The sequence below is a fragment of the Lethenteron reissneri genome, chromosome 62 (assembly GCF_015708825.2).
Source record: "Lethenteron reissneri isolate LAM-NWPU_2019-01 chromosome 62, ASM1570882v1, whole genome shotgun sequence".
Lineage (NCBI taxonomy): Eukaryota > Metazoa > Chordata > Hyperoartia > Petromyzontiformes > Petromyzontidae > Lethenteron > Lethenteron reissneri.
The window spans coordinates 5,101,185-5,126,053 of record NC_083840.1 but is presented as its reverse complement, the minus strand read 5'-3'; the positions used below and the strand labels follow the sequence as shown (position 1 = coordinate 5,126,053).

The 24,869-nt window shown below is 46.2% G+C and overlaps 1 protein-coding gene across 2 annotated transcripts in view; it reads left to right on the top strand.

The window, feature by feature from the left end:
- Positions 1-24,869, top strand: part of LOC133358490 (nectin-3-like) — a 38,114-nt gene extending 13,245 nt beyond the window's left edge. For both annotated transcript variants that reach the window (XM_061576828.1, XM_061576827.1), the window contains exons 6-17: positions 6,511-6,631; positions 7,377-7,428; positions 8,500-8,582; positions 10,829-10,856; positions 11,326-11,417; positions 12,323-12,353; positions 13,422-13,504; positions 17,307-17,337; positions 18,583-18,665; positions 20,242-20,284; positions 21,234-21,316; positions 22,284-24,869. In XM_061576828.1, the coding sequence (XP_061432812.1) occupies positions 6,511-6,631; positions 7,377-7,428; positions 8,500-8,582; positions 10,829-10,856; positions 11,326-11,417; positions 12,323-12,353; positions 13,422-13,504; positions 17,307-17,337; positions 18,583-18,665; positions 20,242-20,284; positions 21,234-21,314 (728 nt within the window). In that variant the 3' untranslated portion in view covers positions 21,315-21,316; positions 22,284-24,869. The remainder of the gene's footprint in view (positions 1-6,510; positions 6,632-7,376; positions 7,429-8,499; positions 8,583-10,828; positions 10,857-11,325; positions 11,418-12,322; positions 12,354-13,421; positions 13,505-17,306; positions 17,338-18,582; positions 18,666-20,241; positions 20,285-21,233; positions 21,317-22,283) is intronic.

The window sequence follows — 24,869 nt, the reverse complement described above, 5'->3', positions numbered from 1 at the left end:
ACACCTCCAGAGGTTGCGTGCTGTTTTTCTCAAAATGCGGGCTGCCAATTTAAAATTTAAACCGCAGAAGTGCCATTTGCTCCGCGAATCGGTGCAGTATTTGGGTCACATTGTTGGGCACTCGGGGATATCCACTGATCCCGCCAAAACGGAATGCGTCAGCTCCTGGCCGACTCCCACCTCGGTGGGAGAGGTCAGGAGTTTCATTGGGTTCGCGTCGTACTATCGACGGTTTGTGGCTGACTTCGCTACGATCGCGAAACCATTGCATGCCTTGACGTCCAAGGGAGTCAGGTTTCATTGGGGGCCGGAGGAGGAGGCTGCTTTTCGCGCCCTCCGGAATGCCCTGGTGGGGGCTCCGCCGTTGAATTACCCCGATTTCTCACAACCCTTCTTGCTCAATACAGATGCAAGTAACACAGGCATCGGGGGCGTGCTGTCCCAGCTCATTGGGGGCGTAGAGCATGTGGTGGCTTACGGTAGTCGGGTACTGTCTCCAGCGGAACAACGGTACTGCGTTACCCGTCGGGAATTATTGGCAATTGTTTGTTTCATTCAGCAGTACCGCCCGTATCTGTACGGTCGGCGTTTCACCGTCCGTACAGATCATGCGGCCCTACAGTACGCCCTGCGGGTTCAACAACCATCGGGCCAGTTGTCTCGATGGTTGGAGATTCTCCAAGACTATGACTTTGTCACCACATATCGTAAGGGCGTCCGCCACACGAACGCTGACGCCCTGTCGCGGTTGCCACCCACTTCGGAGTGCGCTTGCCTCTTGGGTTCGGGGCGTTGTAGGCCCCCGAACGTCACCACCGATTCGGTCCTCGTGGCCGCCGCCGATGTGCCTTCGGCTTCGGGTCCTATCGAGCAAGAAGGGAGGGATTCGTTGCTGGGGTTGTCGGTCGCGGAATGGGGACGCCTCCAAATGGAGGACACCTCCCTTCTCGCTCTGCGCCGTCGCGCCGGGGGGGTTGGTCAGGGGGTGGCGAACGTTGACTCGTGGGGGTTGTTCCAGGGTCTTTTAATGCACTGGGACGGAAAAACCCGCCGCCAGCGGCTCGTGGTGCCTGCAGCATTAAGGGGTAAGGTGGTATGGGCTGTTCATGAGCGGCTTCTGCACTTGGGGGTTCACAAGACCTTTGCCACGCTCCAGCTCGATTTCTTCTGGCCGGGCATGGCAAAGGACGTGGGGGATCTCCTGGGGTCGTGCACGCAATGCGCGCAGCGGAAGCCACCTGCTAGGGGGTCCAACCCTCCGCTGCAGTCCATAAAGGTTTCCCGGGTTAACGAGCTCGTTGCCCTAGACACACTCGGCCCATTTCCCGCTACACCCAGGGGGAATAGGTATTTATTGACAGGGGTCGAATACTTCACGAGATGGCCTATGGCCTGGCCCCTGGCCAAGCAGTCGGCAGCAGCCATCGTGGAGGCCTTTGTCCAGGGCTATGTCCTCGACAAGGGTGCTCCGGAACGGCTGCTTACTGACCAGGGTAAGAATTTTTCGGGAAAACTCCTCCGCGAGGTGTGCGACCTCTTGGGTACGGAGAAAATTCGGACCTCCCCGTATCACCCGCAAACTGACGGGATGGTGGAACGGCTGCATCGGACCATCACGTCTATGCTGTCCCAGCAGGTGTCGGTATCCCAGACAGATTGGGACCTTCGCATAGCCGGTGTGTTGCAGGCCTACAGGATGGCTCCCCATGCGGCCACCGGATTTTCCCCTTTCTTTTTAATGTATGGCCGCGAGGCTAACCCCCCTGTGACGACCCAGCTGAAGCTCTCGGCGCCTCAGGCGAAGTCTAACTTGTCCGAACACGTTAAATTTAACATCAGCAAATTATCTGAGGCGCGGGAAGTGGCCGTGCAAAATTCGGAACTCCGCCAGAGGGCGAACGAGAGGCTTCGGCTGGGGCGGGTACATGTGTTCAAATGGAAACCAGGGGACAGGGCATGGTTGCACTCTCCCCAGGTGCCGCTGGCAACCTCGTCAAAGTTGGTACGGCCGTGGCGGGGGCCAGTGGAGGTCGTACAGGTCTTGCGGCCGCAATGTGTTCGCGTCAAATGGGGGAGGCGTCGGTGGTACGTGCACCCCTCAAGGTTGAAACCGTTCATCGCGCCGCCCCGTGGTTCACACACACACACGCATGGCCAAACGTGTGAGGGTTCCGCCGACTCCCCGACGTCGCTGCTCTCGCCTAACCTGAAATCAACTGTTCCGTCTCCAGGTGCAACAGGAGTGACGGGTCCACACCCGCCAACCCCTCCCGGAGGGGTCGGGGGTCACTCGGCAGCGACGCCAGACTCTCTTGCACCCGGATCGTCAACAACCGCCACTGAGCGTGCCGGGACGGGCCCTTGTGACGGGCCCGCCGCGAGAACGCGCGCCAAAACGCGCAGACTATTGTGAGGTCGGCCGTTGGGGGGCCTTGCGGACAGTGGGGGGGGAGGCGTCCGGAGTGTGTGTATATATGTTGGTTTTGGGGTATTTATTCGGGGGGGTGCGTCGGGTTATTTTTTTTCTCTTCCTGTTGTTGTTCTTGTTATGGTTCTCTTTGTTCTTGTTAAAATTACACGAGGCACACACACGGTTTTCGGGGGGGATGCACCTTTATTCTGATTTTCTTTGCAGCCGGGGACGGCTGCGAGCTGTACAGGGGGGGGGTGATGTAGAGGTGTAATTGTGCATGGCCACGGATGTTGAGGTGTAATTGTGCATGGCCACGGATGGCTAACAAACACAAGGGGCGGGGTTACGGCCGTACACAGGGGAGGTGCTCGCACCGACGTCCGCACCTGTATCCCCCATGGGCCCCTCCCGGGGGCCGAGTCCTATAAAAGGTGGTGAGCCGGAGGGCTCGAGGTCGGAGCTCAGCTTTAACCAGAGAAGAAGGAAGACCTGCTAGAATAGGCCCCAGAGCTCCCCTGGCTCGCTGTCCTTATAAGGGCCGACCAGGGCAAGCCGGTGGCGTGGCCCCGAGAGCCCAGACTGACGAGCCGGTCTGGAGACTCAGGGTGCCGGGATCCCAGCTTGACCAGGGCTGGGATAGATAGCCTCCCCTAGCTCCGTAGTGGAGGACTTGGGCATAGGTTAGCGGGGTTAGCTGTTGTGTATCCCTGTAGCCAAGTGACCCGTAATTACTGTGTGTGCACAAGTTGGTGTAATAAACAAGTGTGCCTCCGACCCTGTCGTCAAGCCTCCTACATACTTACTACACTAGTACAGCACACCGGTGTGTTGGAGAGCCGAGCCACAGCACTTACAATCTGAGTAAGACCTTTCACCAGTAATTACAACCAGCTTCATGAGGCGACAGCCAGATTTGTGGAGAAGTCCTCCTGTTTAGTTTCTTAAATAGAGGGGTAGATGTGATGACAAAACATGTGCGCTCTTCTTGCGCGAAGTGGGGGGGGGGGGGAATAATGAATACATATAAATGACTATGGGTATTCATTACTGTTTGGGTTATTTATATGTTAATTAATCAACATACATTATGAATGCAAATTATGCAAGCCAACTGTTCTTGTACCAACGGTAATCCATCCATATTGAAGTATGGCGACCTGTATAGACATGCATTTAAACAATATATTATTTGATGATTCGCTTCCAATCAGCACGAAGTCTGTGACTATCTGAACGGTTACAATTATTTGTATTTCTCTCAATTTCGATAGATTCTGTAATTAGTCTTGGCCAGTAGAAATTAGTTACGCTCTCATCAAGACACTCATACATCGGGATAAGAAAGTGTCAGATGGTGATAGGTCTGAGAAGTGAAATACAAAATGTCAAACAAGAAACGCTGCAATTTAAATGCATGCCTATACAGATCACCATACATCAATGGGGATTACCTATGTAGTGACTGACTCAGAGACACTAAGAGTAGAAGTTACTATGTTTATTAACAGCCTTAACAGTTCACACTTAGTAACTACAGCTCACAGTCAGGACAGCTGGCAGACTGCCTGACTGACGACACTGAGATGTAGAAGACGTAGACGGCGACTAAGACTCCAGCAGCACGACGGGATCCCACTCCAGGCAACAGCCCCGAGCTCCCGCTCAGGGCCCCCTTTTATCCTCCCAGCGTGGCCTCGCTCCGCCCCGGCCACGCCCCCTTTCTAGAACCTACTAGCGGGTTTGTCGGGCATCCCTCACGTGCTCCTTTTGTAACCTTTCTCCTACATCCCTCTCTCTGGTCTATTTACGTGACCTGCTGTAAGTCAGGGCTGCTGTAACTGCAAATCCCCTTCCTTGCCAACAACAAGCGCTATGCTGCTAAGTGACTGATTCTATGTCACTACACCTGTATGCAAACAATTACCTGTATTGCACACAAACGACAGGAGGTACAAGAACAATGAACATGCATAATGTACTTGCATGTTGGAAAAGTGCCCACATGGAAGTGGATATCACAGAGCTACCGCTCGGATAACATTATTCAAGTGGGCTATGGTACACATGGTAGAGGGCACAATTTCCCACCCATCCTGTGTAAAAAAGAGTAATATTTGTAAAACGGCCATCAAATCGATTTTTTTCTCAGAACTGGAATTTAGCCATATTAATTGTGTAACTTTATTGATCTCTGTATAGGTTCATGCAAGTACTGTATATGTATCTCCTAAGTCAATGGTGACTGTGCTAAGACCATCAGCTCACTGCACTTGAGAGCCCGATTTATTCACAACTCATTATATGTGAATCTATGTGTCCCTATCTATGTGAATCTATGTGCTATGAACCCGGCGACCCAGGTTCGATTCCCGCTCACGGTCGACACCAGTGATGATTAATTATCTGAACCGGTATTGGGCCTCCCCGAGGTCGACTCAGCTGGTGTGGTGTGTAAACATCCCCACTAGGGAGACAAAGGCGATTAGTCATGGTGCTGGCCACCCCCCTCGTTTGCCGTGCTGGCCTTCATAGTTGCTCGCTAACAGCACTTGCCCCAACAGTCCTGTGAAGGCTATATGGGGGATCTTTGTCTTAAATACGCCACCTATGTAAGTAATTGGTGACCAGGCTAAGGCAATGACCTCGCTGCACTTGAGAATTGTGTTTAATCATTGATTTATGAAACAAACCCAAGATCCTAGCGGTCGTGACTCTGTGGCAGTGAAGGCTTAACCTGGGTAATAGAAACTTGGATTCAAAGCCATAATCTCAGAAATTCCGGATCAGCTCTGAGCTCTGAGCCAGATAACATATTTTTGATGCGAGTGTGAAAAAAGTGAGCTTAAACGAGCCCTCTCGTGTGTATGTGTAACCATAGCAAACTGATAAGTGATGGTAAAACCCACAGCTCACAAACGGCTATCTCAAAGGTGGACTTTGGCACTCGCATCTCCAAACTGCTGTAGGAGGCCGCTAAACAAACACAGGTGAACGAGTGTCAACCTTCAGACGAGATAAATCGGCGCACGTCACGGATATATTTAAAATAGGGACGCCACGATGGCTAGGATACGTTAACGACCTTGCCTGGTATACAGTAGGTCGTGGATTCGATCCCCACCCTTGATGCCTGCTGTATATTTGGAATTTCCGTGTGTCTCTCCCCATGATTGTATGACATTTTCTACGGGTCCTCCAGTTTTTCCCTCCACATTTAGAATCGGTGTGCGTTGATAGAATATTTGGCTACTATAATTTCCACATGATAAGCCACTACATTGGGCTATCATTTGTGGCAAGGTCGCTTCTAAAAAATAGCTATACAGCTCAATAGGAGATCTGCCCCTGCCAAACACTTACTCCCAATGCGAGGCTGACTAATTACACCTTGCAGAGGATCGCTCTGCTAAACAAAATAGTTTTGCGGTTTAATTTGCAAATGCGAGGTCGTGTTTTAAGTCAATGTTTAAAAAAAAAATCATGGAAGCTGGTTCGTAAGTGCGAGAATTCGTAAGTAAACAAAAACTTTTTCTATTTTACCATGAGCTATGTCACTCTTTTTCAGAAGCGACCTGGCCACAAATGATAGCTCAATGAAGTGGCTTATCATGTGGACATATAAAGCAGCAACTGTGGGTGTTCGTAAGTGCAGGTGTTCGTAAGTCGAGGATAGTCTGTACCATTGTCTTCAGCCATTTATAAAAAAAGTGGAGCTGGCATGTTGTAATGGCGAGCCACACTTAGACTTGCAATCCAGCTCGGCAGTTGAAACAACAGGAGGGCAAGTTCCTTAAATCCCTGCCTCGCCGCCCACCTCTGTCCACCCAGCAGCAGCAGCAGTACAAATGGCTATCCGATTGGCAACGTCACGTGCGGTGAGGCAAAGTGTGGGTACTCCCCACCTCTCCACCAAGACATCTCACCGGCACCGAAGACTAGGCCAACGTACTTACCGGAAAGGGCTATCAAGTGGCGGCGGGAGGGGGGTGCTCCTGCCAGCAGTGGCGTGGGCGAGCAAATTGCATGGCTGCACCATTACACGATTTAACCTTCAGGCAATATTAACAATTGCCCACAAATGTATGTGTCTTTTGTAGGTGGTGGCGCCGGTGTTGAGCCCTGGATCATAGCTGTCGCCGTCATTGTGCCACTATTGGTTTTGGCTGCAGTGGCTGCATTAGTCTTTTTATTCTGCAAGAAGAAGGGGACTCAAGCAATGTGAGTTCCCAATGATCGATTTATATCGAGGCGATGCGTATGCTACTGCTCATGGACAATAGGGGTTGGTTGGGCCAGTGTTGCCAACTCCTTGAAGCAGAATGTAGCAAAAACGAACCCGACAAAGGTTCCGGATGGTCACCTGAGCAGTGTTGCCACCTATTTATTGTATTTTACCAGGTAAAGCCCACTGAGCTATATAGCTCTTTTTAAGAAGCAACCTGGATATCACAAATGAAGTGGCTTGTCACGTTGACATTTACAGCAGCCAAATACTCTAAACGCGTGAAATTGATTTTAAAATGTGGAAGGAAAAACCGGAGGACACGGAAAAAAATGTGCACGCAACCACGGGGTGATGGAGAGAACGCAAACTCCAAATATACAGCAGGCATCAGGGTCGGGATTGAACCCACAACCTCCTGGTATACAGGAGGTCAAAAAGGCTTTCTAAAGTAAGAAGAAGAGTTCACAATATCAGAAAAGTCATTAATGTTGACATCTGCACCCATCAGTGCACATCCGTCAATTATGCTATGGGCGGCGATGTGTCCCAGCAGGTAGCGAATTCGCCGCTTCCTATTGCAGAGGTTCACAGTTCGAATCCAGTGACCGCCCATATTTTTAATACCTTGGCAGTTGCGAGTGTATTAACCATGACGATACCGCACGCCGCTAAGCTTCACTGTGGACGGATCGGCTCAAGCTATTGTTGTCATCGATGTCTAATAATGTTTATCTGCAGGAAGAAGCGAAAACATGGCCAGGACGCTCCAGTAGGTTCCGCACACCAACTGGTAAGCGGCCGTCCACGCTCGGCACAAACTACGATGAGCCGGAGTGATTCCTAGCCACGGCAATTTCCAGCCAGAGAGATTCCCAGCCTCAGCGATTCCCAGTCACTGAAAAACGAGCGTCGAAATGACGCGATGCTTGTTGCCCGTTTTTACAGCCCTGCTGGAAATTCGAGACTATAAAATTGAATAAATAAATATCGGTTATTCTCCTTCCAATATTTATCTCGCCATAATAGAAATAAAAATGAAAGTGTCTTTGTTACACGCCCCATTGACCGCAAGGCCTTCGATGCATGTTTGTATATTGAACTGCTTTCTCACCGTACGCAGCCAACCGTGCTAATCGGTTGGTTAAGCCAGGGGTCTGCAACAAAAATAACAATCAGAGACGATTTTTTTCAAATTTGGTAAAGAAAAACTCCCTGTTTCAAGAGCTGCAATGCATTTGGTGAAATCGAGATGGTGATCCTTAATAAATAACGTCACGAAGCAGCAGTCCTTAAATAGCCGCATGTTGTTGACCCCTGGGTTCGAAAAATCCAGAGACAGACCCAGTTTGAAGCTGGCTATGTATAGACTGCCAGTGCACTCTGGGAGAGGGAACTCAACGTGCTATGTCGCTTCGGTCGTCGGTTAGGTTGTATTTTAGGTTCCGTGGGTCAGGCGAGTTACAGTCCTGACACAGTTACGTAGTGACCCGGTTGGGGTCTAGTTAACTGATTGTGTAGTTAAAGTAGTAACCCCGTTGTGCTGTATGATAAACGTGGTGCCTCCAGATTGCAGTGTGTGTCTCCGTGGAACCCACTACATATATAAAAGGTAATGAAATAATAAAAACATCTATAAATAAAAAACATACTTTCAAATTGCATGAGTGCATCACTTTCTGCCGATTTTTCAAAACTAAGCGCAAGCTTAGGCAAGGCAGCAAAACAACAACATAACAACGCAGTCCCTTCAATAACACGGCGCATTCAAATTTAGCTATTGCCCAGACATGGGGTCAATTTGTCAAGTTTTTGTCGTTGTTGTTCGGGTGTTGTCTGTCTTCTCTCCGCCTCGTGGTCACAGAACGACCATACTAACAATGACGTGGAGACCCCTGGAGCCCAGCCACATGGAAAAGGAGCGCCCATTGGGCAACAGATCCCCAGGTAACCTCACTGAGCGGTATTCATCTCACCGATCAACAAGTCCGGTGGTAATAGCTCACTGTTAATAAGAAGAATAAATTACATTTATTTGTAATGCGCCTTCCACTAATGTCTCAAGGTGCCTCGTAAGAATAAGGATAAGGAAAGGCCAAGAGAAGTAAAAGCTAAATAGAATAAATTGACTTAAGAACATTTGTTGAAGACGAGACTTAAAGGTATCCACATCATCAGATAACTTGCCATTTTATTTATGGGCACTGTCTCCTTGGTGTGGTGTGGGACTGTTTTCTGGTTATTTCTGCTGCCTTGCCCAACCACGATGAAATCAGACATATATATAAATAATGTATAATTAATTTCTATTTCGATTTAAAGCTTTCATGACTGCAGGGATCCATCTTCTTGGTTCTTTCGGTAAAGTCACGTAGAAGGGAAATAATAAAATAATAAAAATAAACATAATAAAATACAATTCTCACGACGTTTCGGCCACAACGCAAGCAGCCGTCCTCAGGTGAAGAACAGGGCTGTCGGAAAGACAGTGTCTGAATGAACACCACAAAGCTTGGCAGCGTATATTTAGGGTTAGAGGAGGAGGGCGCCTTGACAAAGGAATTTGCATATCAACAGAGGAATTTAGCATATTTATGGCAAATGCAGATATGGGATTAGTCACTCCTTGTGGAATGTGTAGGTGGTGGAGGGGGGGTCTCAAAGTCATATTATGCTCGTGTATTATGTAGGATTAGCAGTAATAAAGGGAGGAAGTAGGATTAGCAGTAATAAAGGGAAGGCATTTTAATAGTAAGGAGCTGCAGCAGCCAAACCACCACGTAAAAAACGAAAATATTAACTACATCAATATCATCAATATACTCAATATACTCTCCAATAAGCTGAGCTACTAACAATAAGTCATACATTACAATTTTACGTCGCAAAAAATATAATATGCCTCCAGCTAAACCTTTTTCTTCTATCACATGGATATACCCGATTGTATTATAATAAATAGTATAAAAGTGTAATGTTTAATATTATGTATAAGGTAATATATAGTATCGTAATTGTATAGTGAATATACAGCAGTGTTCATCTTCTTGGTTCTTTCGGTAAAGTCACGTAGAAGGAAAATAATAAAAATAAAACATAATAAAATACAATTCTCACGACGTTTCGGCCACAACGCAAGCAGCCGTCTTCAGGTGGAGAACAGGTCTGTTGAAGACGGCTGCTTACGTTGTGGCCAAAACGTCGTGAGAATTATTTTATTATGTTTTATTTTTATTATTTTATTATTTTCCTTCTACGTGACTTTACCGAAAGAACCAAGAAGATGAATCCCTGCAGTCACGAAAGCTTTAAATCGAAAAATACAGCAGTGTGTTATACAGTAGGGTGGGTAGAGTAATACATAGTGTAATATTACAATGTATAGTCTAAGGTATAGGGTGGTGTATAGTAATGCAGTATATAATTTAATGTTGAGTTTGTCTATGGCAGTATATAGTACGGGGTAGACCCGTGTGATGTAAGAGAAAAAAGTTTAGCTGGAGGCATATTATATATTTTCTTGCGACGTAAAATTGTAATGTATGACTTACTGTTAGTAGCTCAGCTTATTGGAGAGTATATTGAGTATATGGATAATATTGATGTAGTTTATATTTTAGTTTTTTACGTGGTTTGGCTGCTGCAGCTCCTTTATCCCAAATCCTACATAATACACGGGCATAATATGACTTTGAGACCCCCCCCCCACCACCTACACATTCCACAAGTAGTGACTAATCCCATATCTGCATTTTCCATAAATATGCTAAATTCCTGTTGATATGCAAATTCATTTGTCAAGGTGCCCTCCTCCTCTAACTCAGCTTAAATATACGCTGCCAAGCTTGGTGGTGTTTCATTCAGACGCTGTCTTTCCGACAGCCCTGTTCTTCACCTGAGGACGGCTGCTTGCGTTGTGGCCAAAACGTCATGAGAATTGTATTTTATTATGTTTTATTTTTATTATTTTATTATTTCCCTTCTACGCGACTTTACCGAAAGAACCAAGAAAATTAATTTCTATTTCGTGACATTCTTACCATTTTCTCTATTTTGCACTCCTGTCGTTTGCTGTATTGATTTGCTGTTGTAACTTAGCTGACCCCATGCCCAGACTGGACATCTGTGAAAAAGAGCTTAAAAGCTCATGTAACGTTACCCCTAACGGGCACCCCCCACCCTCTCTTCTGCAGTGAGAATAAAACAACAGAGTATGCGGAGGTGAGTGAACTCACTGCCACCGTCACTATTTTACAATGTGTGTACCCCTACCAGCCCTATCACTATCTGTTTACCCCTACCAGTTCTATCATTGTCTGTGTACCCCTACCATCCCTATTATTGTCTGTGTACCCCTATCAGCCCTATCTCTATGCGAGTGCCATTACGAGCCCTATCCCTGTGTGTGTACCCCGGCGTTATAATGGTGCGCGTTCCGCGTTGTGCGAAAAGTGTTCCCGATTGGAAAAAGCGTTCGTCATGGCGACAACGAGTCACGGTGTGAACGCCGTGCGTTGTGCGAGGGCTCCCTGTTACACCTAGACGACCGCGTGGAGTGAACTATTTGACCCTTGTCAGGATGGCAACTCTCTGAACTCGACTTTGAAAGCTCCCACGCACTTCTGCCCTTCACTGTCGCCCCCCCCCACACCCATCCCCTTCCGTGGTGCCTCTCAAATGGGAACTGCAGATTACAATGCCTCCTCCCGGTAAAGACAATCTCACCGACGGAGGGCTGAACGGCAAACCGAATCGTGGCTACGAAGACAACCCTGCCGGCAGGTAAGGGGCACCACAGTGGCGAGATGTTAACGACCTCGCCTGGTATGAAGGAAAGGGTGGGTTCGATCGCGACCCGAACACCTGTGTTTTTGGAGTTTGTGTGTTCTCTCTTCCCGTGGTCACGTGGATCTTTCTCCGGGTCCTCCAGTTTTCCCCTCCACATTTAGAAACACGTGTTTAGAATATTTGGCTGCTGCTATCCATTTCCACGTGATAAGCCACTTCGTTGAACTATCATTTATGATAGCCAGGTTGCCTCTGAAAGAGAGCTACATAGTTCAGTGGGCCTTACCTGGGAAAATAAAACATTGTTTAGTTGAGGTATTTTTGATTTTGGAACCGTGGTTGACGAGCACAGCCAGCTACCCAAGGCCCAAAATATAAATCAGGGCTGGAAAAACAAGCTGTGCTGTGAAATAGATGAAGGGGTTGACACCTTTTCTTGCATTGAGCGAAGGTTGTGGTCAGGAATTGGCAAAAGGGACGATGGGAAGAAGTTGCAAAGAGTAGAGCCTTACGTGGATAGAAAGGGGGAAGCATTGTGACCTGCAATGTGGTGAGTGAGTGGGTTATTAGGTGGTTGAATGGATAATTGAGTGGGTGAGCGAGTGAGTGGGTGGGAGCGGCTACCCGAGTTGTGGGTGGGCCTACGTGAGTAGTGAGTGTGGCTACCTGAGCAGTGGGTGGGGCTACCCGAGTTGTGGGCGGGTTAACTGAGTTGTGAGCGGGGGGGGGGGCTACCTGAGTTGTGGGCTGGGCTACCTGAGAAGTGGGTGGGGCTGTACGTGTAGCGGTGAATGTCTCACAGAATCCATGCGTGATCACGATTTATTTTCCTGGTCTGTGTACATGTGTACTGATGCCTGCTGGTGTGTGTACGTGGTTTTCGTGTGTCTTGTCTTCAGTGGTGGAAAACAGTCACCACAAGCTGCTCCGGTAACGTTATTTCCTATGCATATACAACAACAACAATAATCATCATCCTTGCATTTGTAGTGACTTACTCGGAGACACATCCATTTCTTTTGATGGAACTACCTAGCTAGTACAGTTGACAGGCTTTCTAGCTAGCGGAGTCTAAGAGTGGTCGAGACGGTGGCAACGAAGTTGACGAACAGCGACACAGCGAGGGAATCCACTTCCAGCAACAGCCCCGAGATCTCACCCCAGGCCCCCTTTTATCTTCCTGGCGTGGCCACGCCCCCTTTCTAGAACCTACTAGCAGGTTCCCGGGCTTCCAGATGGACCACTTCCTGAGCTTCTCATTAGATCTCCTCGTCCCGTATATACTATTTCTGCTGACGTATATACAGCATTTTTTCCGTCAGCAGCCAGTGTTATTACACTACACATTTATAGGGCGTTTGACTACATGCCCCAGAATCGCAAAGCACATCTCATCTCAGAGATTCAAAGGAAACCCCTCCCCCAGCCCCTCTGCCAGTGCCAGCTGTGCCTGTGGAGCATTCATTTTGTATTAAGTCTGGCTATAGGGGGTGACTTTTGCTTCGCGTTTTTAAAGTGTGGGTACTCCCATGCCTTCCCAAACGCGCACTGGAAAGTGTGGAAGAGCAGGCCAAATATCCACTGCTGGTGGTCTCAAGTGGAGGGTCTTCCGCCAGCAGTGATGTGAGCAAGCAATTGCAGGGCTGCTAATTTAGCCATTGTTTTTGACCCAGGTCGCCCTTGCAAATGTAACTCACCTGGTGTCTTGAGTTTCTCGCCTGTTTAAACCAAATCCACTTGACTCACTCACTCATTTACTCAGCATCCCACTTACTCACCATCTTACTTGTTCACTTGCTCACTCAGCATCTCACTCACTCGCTCTTCCAGATGACACGCTCACCTGGTCTCTTGAGTTTCTCACCTGACTAAACCAAATCAACTTGTATTTGATCTGACATACTATACCGCATACATACATAGTACATTTACATCATCGGTGATTGAAGATTACGCCTATAGATGGAGACGATGAATATGATTGTGTGTCCTGATCAGGTGACGATTTACGCTGAACTCGATAAAGAGAACTTGGCTAAGAAAAGTCAATTTGGATCCACATCAGCTGGCAAACCTACAAGGTAAACTTGTAACATTCTTTTTTTCAAGGGCTCGGAATATATTCCCCCCCCCCCTCTATTTTACACCAATTCTGCGATCGTTCATCTTGCATCGTCACGACTCGGAGTGTCCTCTCGGATGACTCGCGGAGCTGTGCATGACCCTCCGTGTTGTAGAACGGCCCACGGAAATGGGTATCGCAGAGCTACGACCTCCTGCGATCCCTTCCTCAAGTCAACCCCGTCGCTTTAACATCACGCACGATGCTGCCTCTGTTCCATTCCTTTCGCACTTGCCGTTGTAGTAAATGCCGCGAACGTACGTGTGGCATGTTGAACTTATTTCGCACCCTACATAGCCAAGCATGCTAATCGGAAGTTTCGGGTGACTGACCACGAACTAAACACAAAAAACGCAGTTCTAAAGAAATTTGTTTTTCATCGAGATGATGATTTAAAAGTGTATAGCTCCAGTGGCTTCCTAATATCAGAAGAACGTTCTTGACGGCCACAGAAGCGCATCTGAAAGCGCTCAATGCAGTGACCGTCTTTAAATCAGAATATTTACAAAATGGGACCTTTTTTTGCCAGTATCAAAGTATACAAAAATAAGAATAGATTTTACCCTTTCTGGCAATAAAACAGGAGTTGTGTTAAGATGTTCAAACACCAAATAGAAACCTTTTGCAAGGAATGAAGTCTGCATTAACAACCCACAGTATTTATGGTGAACATGCAAACAAACATACTCTGATCAAATATGCATTGTCCGTCTCTGGCGTAGCCCAATCAGTTTTAAAAGAGAGGTTCAACCCCTGCCAGTGGTGTAGTGGTTAGCACGGCTGTACTTTGCAACCCAGCAAAGATCGCCCGTTCATTGTCCAGTCATTCTAAATGAACCGAACCCTCATCCTGTGCCCCTCATGCGTCCACTTTTACTATCACTATCTCTATGGCCCTTTGCTCGGGACTCCGAGGCCAAAGTGATTTCTTGCCCAATCGAACGTCGAGGTACTTTTCGCTTCTTCTGCTATTTACAGCCCTAGCAGAGGAGCCACTGGTATGAAATTACACGTTGCTATGGGGTCGTCCATAAATGACATCACGCACCTAGGGGGGGGGGGGTCAGACATTTGTAACGATGTGTGACGAGGGGGGGCGGTTTGAAAAATGTGACGTCATGTAAAAATGTGCAACTTTAAATAAATATAGAATTGTTATAACAACGCTAATTTTGATTAATTTTCATTATTAACGATTTGATTATTAAAATTTACTAAGGTCACCTTTTATTTATTCCATGAAGGAGCATTTGCTTCTCCATGGGAGAATGGAGACGCATACATTTTAAAAAAAATTTATGATTGTTAATAAACATTTTGATTCTAATGATTCTACCAGGGTTTTTCATTCTGTGGAATGAATGTGATTGTTATAATTGTACTCTCCATTTTGCTTCGTTCGACTACAAGTATTTTTTGTATAGTTATAATTACTTTTAATATTTTATAATTATAAGATAATTTCAATATAATATTCTGAACATCTACAGTTTTAGTTATACGTTGAATATTTTCAAGTGAATTTTATGCTAAATTTAAGCTTTCCAACGCCCCCTTTTTAATAAGTGTTTTTTCCTACAACATCAGAGTGCAGCGCCACATTAAATACGCACTACAATTACAATAGTTTAAAGCGATTTGAAGCATGTTTTATCTTCAAAATAGAAATATGGTGTTGGGGAGGGGGGCAGAGCTTTGTGACGTGATATTTGAGGGGGGGTCTGACTTTTTGTGACGCCGTGTGACGAGGGGGGCGGGGTAAAAAATTGTCCAAAATCGCGTGACATCATTTATGGACGGCCCCTATGGCATGGGCGAGTGTCTCCATAGGACAACCTCTGTTGTTTTCTTCCCCATAAAGTGCTACGGTCTGTTCTCCGATGTAACGCCGGTAAAATACGAAATTGTTTAGTTTAGGTATTTTTTATTTTGGAATCGACGAGCACAGCCACCTACCCAAGGCACAATATATCAAGCAGGGCCGGAAAAACAAGCGGTGCTGTGAAATAGATGGAAGGGGTTGACACCTTTTCTTGCCTTGAGTGAAGGTTGTGGTCAGGAATTGGCAAAAAGGAATAATGGGAAGGAGTTGCAACGAGCGGAGTTGTGCGCTGTCTGTGTGTCTCCGTGTCTGTGTTTTGTCTCTCTCTCAAATTTAGTTCTACCTGATGACGGTTGCTTGTGTTGCAATCGAAACGTCGTACTCTATTATTTAATTTATTTTCTTTCTACGTGACTTCACCGAAAGAACCAAAGAGTAAAGGGGGAAGCGTTGTGACCTGCAGTGCGGTGAGTGAGTGGATTATTAGGTGGTTTCAGATTTTCAGTTTTCAGTTAACATTTATTTAGCATAGCCCTGTGAGTCCTTCGGCTCTTCAATCGGGTGTAACCGCAACAAACAACAAATATGAACAAGAAAACAGAAAAATCCAGGAAAAAACAGCAAAAAATCTCCCAGAAAAAAGCACCGTACGCCAACGCTCTGTGCAAAAATCACAGTGGGATGCAAGCCAAACAACAACAACAACCACAAGACAACTTAGATTAAAGCCATCAGTCTAACTCCGTACTACAACAAACATGGCCAAACCAAAAAACTTTTCGAAATCGCCAAAATAAAGCCATAAAAGCAATGTAACAGCGATCATAGGAACTGTGACCGAAATTTCACAATAAACGATATAAACAACATGTACCACCAAAACCCTGTAGCCATAGCTGGCTGCATGAGTCACTCCACAACAGTAGGAGCGTCAGTTGGAATATCAAACATTTTCAATGCAACTTTAAAGATTAGCACACTAAATCTAAACACAAGATCATACTTTGGTGACACAGAAACCGCACGGGGATCCAGGTGCCATGGTGGCGAGGTGGGAACTACCTCACCTGGAGGTCCTGGGTTCGATCCTGACCCTGACGGCCTGCTGTTGTATATTTGAAGTTTGCGGTGTCTATCTCATGCTCTCCGGGTCCTCCAGTTTTTCACTCCACATTGAAATTCAACGTCACGCGTTTGAGTATTTGGCTGCTGGAAATGTCCACGTGCTGATGATCCACTTTGTTGAGCTCTCATTTGTGCTGAAAAAGAGCTGTGACCCTTACCCAGCATGCCCTGCAATGGATCATTGAGTGCGTGAGCGAGTGAGTGGGTGGGAGCGGCTACCCGAGTTGTGGGCGGGCCTACCTGAGTTCCGGGCAGGGTTAGGTGCCGTCCATAAATGGCGTCACGCACCCAGTGGCGGGGGGGGGGTCAGACATTTGTGACGATGTGTGACGAGGGGGGTTTGAGAAATGTGACGTCACATTAAAATGCGCAGCTTTAAATAAATATAAACAATACATTCTATTTAATTAAATAGACTTTTTAATAAATGTTTTCTCTTACAACATCAGAGTGCAGCGCCACATTAAATACGCAACTAGAATGGCAATAGTTTAAAGCGATTTGAAACATGTTTTATTTTCAAAATGGAAATATGGTTTTCGGGGGGGGGGGGGGGCAGAGCTTTGTGACGTCATATTTGAGGGAGGGTCTTTTTGTGACGCCGTGTGACGAGGGGGGGGGGGGTCAAAAATCGTCCAAAATCGCGTGACGTCATTTATGGACGGCCCCTTACCTGAGAAGTCGGCGGGGCTATACGAGTCACGGTGACTGTCTCAGAATACATGCGCGTTAATGATTCATCTTCCTGGTCGGTGTACATGTGTACTGATGCTTGCTGGTGTATGTACGTGGTTTTCGTGTGTCTTGTCTTCAGTAGTGGAAAACAGCCACCACAAGCTGCTCCGGTAACGTTATTTCTTATGCATATACAACAACAATAATCATCACCCTTGCATTTATAGGGCGTTAGACTACATGTCCCAGAATTCAAAAAGAAATCCTTCCCCCCGCCCCTCCCCCAGTGCCAGCTGTGCCTGTGTAGCATTAACTTTGTATTTAGTCTGGCCATAGGGGATGACGTTTGCTATGCCTTTTTAAATCCTTTATATGAAGTTTGCTTGCTTGCTTGCGTGCTTGCTTGCTTGCTTACGACCGTGCAAATCTTTCGGTCGTTTTTTAACCCACTTCCCGTGATCCAATCGAGCTGACATTTTGCACACAGACTCGTTGTGCGTGACAATTAATGTTCGTGAAAATTATTTTTCCAAAATTTTACACTGTTTAGGGAAAACAAATAAAATATTTAATTACCAATTGCTTAATACTGGCAGACAATCATCTGACCCATAGGTGGCAGCCATCTCAAGCCAGAGGACGAGAGGACTCTAGCCGCCACGCATATAAAGGATTTATAGTGAAAAACTTTTTTTTACGGGTTATACTTGTTAAATCCTTTATATTAAGTTCGCGTGCTTGCGTGCTTGCTTGCTTGCTTGTGTGCTTGCTTGCTTACGACCATGCAAACCTTTCGGTCGTTTTTTAACCCACTTCCCGTGATCCAATCGAGCTGACATTTTGCACACACACTCGTTGTGCGAGACAATTAATGTTCGTGAAAAAAAAATTTCCAAAATTTTACACTGTTTAGGGAAAACAAATTAAATATTTAATTACCAATTGTTTAATACTGCAGACAATCATCTGACCCATAGGTGGCAGCCATCTCAAGCTAGAGGACGAGAGGACTCTAGCCGCCACGCATATAAAGGATTTAGAGTGAAAAACTTTGTTTTTACGGGTTATACTTATTAAAGTGTGGGTACTCCCACGCCTTTCCAAACGCGCACTGGCCAGTGTGGAAGAGCAGGCCAAATATCCACTGCTGGTGGTCTCAAGTGGAGGGTCTTCCGCCAGCAGTGATGTGAGCAAGCAATTGCAGGGCTGCTGCTTTAGCCACTGTTTTTGACCCAGGTCGCCCTTGCAAATTGAACTCACCTGGTCTCTTGAGTTTCTCACCTGTTTAAACCAAATCAACTTGCATTTGATCTCACCTACTATATCGCATACATACATAGTACATATACTTCATCAGTGATTGAAGATTACGCCTGAGGATGGAGATGATTAATATGATTGTGTGTCCTGATCAGGCACCGATTTATTCTCAAGTCAATAAAGAGAAATCGGCTAAGAAAAGTCAATTTGGATCCACATCAGCTGACAAACCTACAAGGTAAACTTGTAACATTCTTTTTTTCAAGGGCTCGAAATATTTCCCATCCCCACCCCCCTCTATTTTACACCAATTCTACGATCGTTCATCTTGCATCGTCACGACTCAGAGTGTCCTCTCGGGTGACTCGCGGAGCTGTGCATGACCCTTCGTGTTGTAGAACGGCCCACGGAAGTGGGTATCGCAGAGCTACGACCTCCTGCGATCCCTTCCTCAAGTCAACTCCGTCGCTTTAACATCACGCACGATGCTGCCTCTGTTCCATTCCTTTCGCACTTGCCGTTGTAGTAAATGCCGCGAACGTACGTGTGGCATGTTGAACTTATTTCGCACCCTACGTAGCCAAGCATGCTAATCGGAAGTGCGGGTGACTGACCACGAACTAAACACAAAAAACGCAGTTCTAAAGAAATTAGTTGTTCATCTAGATGATGATTTAAAAGTGTATAGCTCCAGTGGCTTCCTAATATCAGAAGAACGTTCTTGACGACCACAGAAGCGCATCTGAAAGCGTCCAATGCAGAGTGACCGTCTTTAAATCAGAATATTTACAAAATGGGACCTTTTTTGGCAGTATCAAAGTATTACAAATTTAAGAATAGATTTGACCGTTTCTGGCAATGAAACAGGAGTTGGGTTAAGATGTTCAGACACCAAGTAGAAATCTTTTGCAAGGAATCAGATCTGCATTAACAACCCGCAGTATTTATGGTGAACATGCAAACACACATACTCTGATAAAATATGCATTGTCCGTCTCTGGCGTAGCCCAATCAGTTTTAAAAGAGAGGTTCAAACCCTGCCAGTGGTGGAGTGGTTAGCACGGCTGGACTTTGCAACCCAGTAGAGATCGCCGGTTCATTGTCCGGTCATTCTAAATGAAGGAAGAACCGATCACTCATCCTGTACCCTTCATGCGTACGCTTTTACTATCCCTATCTCTGTAGCCCTTTGCTCGGGACTCCGAGGACAAAGTGATTTATTGTCCAATTGAACGTCGAGGTACTTTTTGCATCTTCTGCTATTTACAGCCCTAGCAGAGGAGCCACTGGTAGGAAATTACACGTTGCTATGGCAGGGGAGAGTGTCTCCATAGGACAACCTCTGTTGTTTTCTTCCCCATAAAGTGCTACGGTCTGTTCTCCTATGTAACACCGCGTGTTGTTGTCATAGCGCGAATTGGATCTAACGCTATGAATGTATTAGCGAGCAAGTGTTTCTACAACGTGGATGTGGATTGGATACATAATGCAATTTAAGTGAATGGAACTACGTCGCATGAGTAGGAATAAATGGTTTGTACGGCTGCCTCGGTAGCATCATCATCGCACAAGGCATTGGGATGCTGCTGGATGCTTCTAGATGCCACCCATGCGCCTTAGTCTTTGTTCGGCCTGCGTTACACATCTCACGGCATTATCGCGGACTGTGCTTTACCCTTTATGTTATATATTTTTTATTATAACGCGATTTTTACATAACGCGGTGTTCTTCAGGAAAGCAAATACCACCTCGTAATAGGAGAACGGGCTAGACTCATTTTATTGATCTCTCCCTCTGTTGCTTTGCCTTCCAGTTCGAGCCTCCAAGCAGAAGATGATGACGCAAATGGGCAACAGGTGTGACACCCAACACGGACGCAAGAGCACACAGCAGCAAGAATAATACCGTTTCTCTACGCTGCACTCATAGCGTCTTGTTGCATTGTTGTTGTAACGTGCTGCGTTGGCAGCGGCAGCGTAACCCTTTGGCGGCCGCTCTGCTACGAGCCCCGGCTATGACCCGAGTTCGATTCCTGCTCACGGTCACAAACACCGGTAACGATTATCTGAACCAGTCATGGGCCTCCCCGAGGTCGTCACGGCCTTAAATGAGTTCCCGGTGCGGTGTGTAAACATCACCACTGGGGAGACAAAGGCGGCCGGTGAGTGGTGTGCCGGCCCTCGTGTGCTGTGCCGGCCTTCGTCGGTGCTCGCCAACAGCACTTGCCCCACCAGTCTGGTAAAGGCTATACGGAGCGGATCTTTGTCTTTGTTAACTTCAATATGGGACCTTTCTTGGCAGCATTAAAGTATAACAATAGGTTTTAACCTTTCTGCCAATAAAACACTTGTGTAAAGATGTTTGGTGTTTTAACATTTTGACACAATTGTTTTATTGCCAGAAAGGGTAAAACCTATCGTTATATTTGAATATATTGCCAAGAAAGGTTCATATTGTAGCTGCTCACCCCGAGATATAAATGCCCTGGTAGTGGCATTGCCCTTGTGCTGTTCGCCTTTTGGCGTTTTCTGGTCTAACACTTTGAGACGAGGCTCTAAAGAAAGCTCTCTGGTGTGGACCAATCAGTTTCAAAGACAATGCCCATATATTATCACAGCATGTTGTTTTTTGTTTGCATGTTCACCACAAGTACGTGTGGTTAATGCAGACAGGATTCCTTGAATTATGATTCTGTTTGGTGTTTTAACATCTTGACACAACTGTTTTATTGTCATAAAGGGTAAAAACTATTGTTAGACTTTTGTAACTTGCTGACCCTGTGCCCCCGCTGGACATCTGTCAAAGGGAGCTTCACAGCTCATAGGATTGCCGAAGCCAAACGTACCTCCAAAGCCGAGGAAGGATTCCCAGAATAACAACTATTGAAGGTACCGTGACTTCACGTGTCTTCAAGTATCATGATGTGTATTCACTTGTCATCACGGGCGTTCGGGATTGTAGTCCACATAATTCGGGGTAATGGTGACATCCTTGGAGAGTTCTTTGGTCTTGGCCATGGTGGAGAGTTTGGAATCTGATTGATTGATTGCTTCTGTGAACAGGTGTCTTTTATACAGAGCACACTCTCTTTAAGAGTGTGCTCTTTAAGAGTGTGCTCCTAATCTCAGCTCGTTACCTGTATAAAAGACACCTGGGAGCCAGAAATCTTTCTGATTGAGAGGGGGTCAAATACTTATTTCCCTCATTAAAATGCAAATCAATTTATAACATTTTTTACATGCGTTTTTCTGAATTTTGTTGTTATTCTGTCTCTCACTGTTCAAATAAACCTACCATTCAAATTACAAAATCAGCAGGGGATCAAATACTTGTTTCCCTCACTGTAGACTGCAGTCTATAATGTCGATTTGTTCTTTTTGCTAAGTTTCGAACTTTTACCGTTAAAGAAAACGCCAGTTGTAATGTCCGTTTGTCCCTGCTATGTGCCTGTATTTTACGGCTCTGGAGATGTGTTTGTGAACTGTCCAAAACGTTCGAGGAGGTCGTGTCATATGGTCCTTTGACAATCTGGAGATTTTCCAGATCGTCGTTAACCTCCCTTTGCCCCGGAGTTTATTATTTAATGGCTCTTTATGACCTCCAGATGCTTGGTGTGGCTTGTGGGAGGTAGTGGGGTTGAGGGTGTTTGTTTCATTTTTTGTTATCGATTATTATTATAAAAAAAATTGGCAAAATTATTCTTAATATCAATTTTTGGAAAAAGGCCTACATATACAACACCCCTGACGTCTCCGCTGGTGTCTCTCTTGGTGTCTCCCCTGGTTTTTCTGACGGTGTATCCCCCGTGTCTCCCCCATATCTCCCCCGTGTCTCCCATATCTTCCCCGTGTGCAGTGAGACTCAAGAAAGTGAAATTGAGCCACCCGCGGGACGTGATGAATGGACACGAAAAGACAAGATCTAAGAAGACAAGGTCTCTCACCTGTGTCTCAATGGCCAGGGGAATAAGCACTCAGCCAGCACCGCTTAGGATCTGGGTTAAATCCCTAGGACAAGCGTTTCTCCTCCCATCTCGGGGTTTAAAATGGCCGGGTCAGCGCAGTATGCTAGCGCCGATTAGAGTTTGGTTTCTGTGATTTTTTTGTGTTGATGATTTTATACAATGTAATGTCAAGTTTTCATGAAGTCGCGATTGTTATGTGGTCACTTCCCCATAACTTTGTAACCGTGTTGTGAATTGTTTATTGCGTTTTTTTGTGTAATTCTACTGCACCTCCAGTGTGAAATTAAGCAAACTTTGAAATGTTCTTCATCTGTGCGAGCTCGATATAAGCCCATCGTGATAATTCATTTAAACTTAACATGCCCCCGAAATCACAAAGCGTATCTCATCTCAGGCATTCGAAGGAACCGCCACTCCCCCACCTCCCGCAGTTCCAGCTGTCCCTGTGTCGCATTCATTTTTGTATTCAGTCTGCGCGTGGAAGAGCAGGCCAAATATCCGCTGCTGGTGGTCTCAAGTGGAGGCTCTTCCGCCAGCAGTGACGTGAGCAGCAATTGCAGGGCTGCTCCTTTAGCCACTGTTTTTGACCCAGGTCGCCCTTGCAAATTGGGACTAATCTGGTCTCTTGAGTTCCCACCTGGTTAAACCAAATCCACTCTACTCCTTCGCTCACCATCTCACTCATTCACTCACTAACTCATTCACTCACTCACTGAGCATCTCACTCGCTCGTGTAAATGATAATAACCCTACAACACGTATTATGACGCACTTGCTGCCAGTTGTAAAAGAATAGCGAAACAATTACAATTAAATGCACTATTAATGTAATGCACATATGACCGCCAATCATTTCCATTACTCCCGAAAATGTTTTGCGAAAGTGCTAATCTCACGAGCGTTCTATTTCTGACACAGCCATTGAAGCCAGAATGTGAGAGGTTCCTACATGTTCTTGACACCGCCATTATGAACACTCTGAGAAAAAGTTAAATACATTGTGTGACCCAGGGCTTCAATCTAAAATCTCGCTATGTCCGGCATGACCATTATGAACCTATGGGCGCCACGGTGGCGAGATGTTAACGGCCTCGCCTGGTATGCAGGAGGTCGTGGGTTCGACCCCGACCCTGACGCCTGCTGTATATTTGGAGGTTGCGTGTTTTTCTCCGGGTCCTACGCCCCCCCCCCACCCTCAAATTTCGAATCAACATCATGCGTTCAGAGTATTTGGCTGCAATAAATTTCCACGTGATGAGCCACTTCATTGGGCTTCTGAAAAAGAGCTACAGAACTCAGTGGGCCTTACCTGGAAAAATAGGAAGTAGTTTTATTTTTTATTTAAGCCTTAGATCTTAGGTCATGAAGGCTTACGTCGATGAGTGACTGAGATTTTTTTTTTCTCCCAAACTCTGGAACTCGTTCCCCATGAGATTTCAGGATCTCATTTAGTCCATGGACATTTTTAAAACATGTCTTTGAAAAATTGCCCTGAGCATTCATTGTGTTAAGTGTTTTTAGTTTTCGGGAGTATTTTTATGCCGCGTGTCCACATCTCTGTGTCCTGAACAGAGTTTTTAAATCATTGATGGGGGGCACTATATACATCGAATATATTATTATTATTAAGCTCTGCTTGACAGGTCCTCAGTACAAGCTGGGGCTGGCATTGGCACTGATGTTATTATCCACGACTGCAAATAGAACTTCGGATCATTCGGATCACGGCGCAAAGCGCACCCACTGCTTCCCACTCGGAGAAAAAAATTATGATGGCACCGTGGCACTTGTGACAGGCTAGCTGCACTTTGAAGGCCACGAGGAGGTCATGGGTATTGGGGCCCAGTGATGTGGATTTCTTGATCGAGATGACTGGCAGATGGCACCACCGCCTGTGCTCCCCCCAGACTGTGCCAACTCTCTGCGTTTTATCTGCCCGCTGCTGCTGCTTGTTGTTGTGAGCGTCGCTCCTCTGCCCCTCCGTTGCTGGAGGGCGCTTTGCCTCTGACTGTCCAGTAGTAGTGTTCTTCACGAGCTTCCTCCTCCACAGAGGCCGATCTTGACACCGCAACTCCCTCGTGTGCCACAGTGCCGGCCTTCATAGGTGCCACTCGCTAACAGCACTTGCCTCGAACAGTCAGTTAAGGGTACACGGGGGATCACTGTCTTTGGGACCAGATTTATGTAATGTAACAATTTACATCGGATTACACACACAAGGTGCGTTTTAATTGCCTGATTGTATTTTAGTGTGAAGAATCAGATGTTTTTTCTTTCATGAATTTATTTGATGACAGCGGAATAAACTCAACGCGGATGTATGATATCTAATTAAAAAAGATACGAAATTTCTACTGTAAATACCTGTCAAATTTTGTAATTCACTTTAAATCATAGGGTGACGATTTTTTCACGTAAAATGCACCACGGCAAGATACGGAAGTCGTACGATGCTTGAAATAAAAAAAATAATGAAA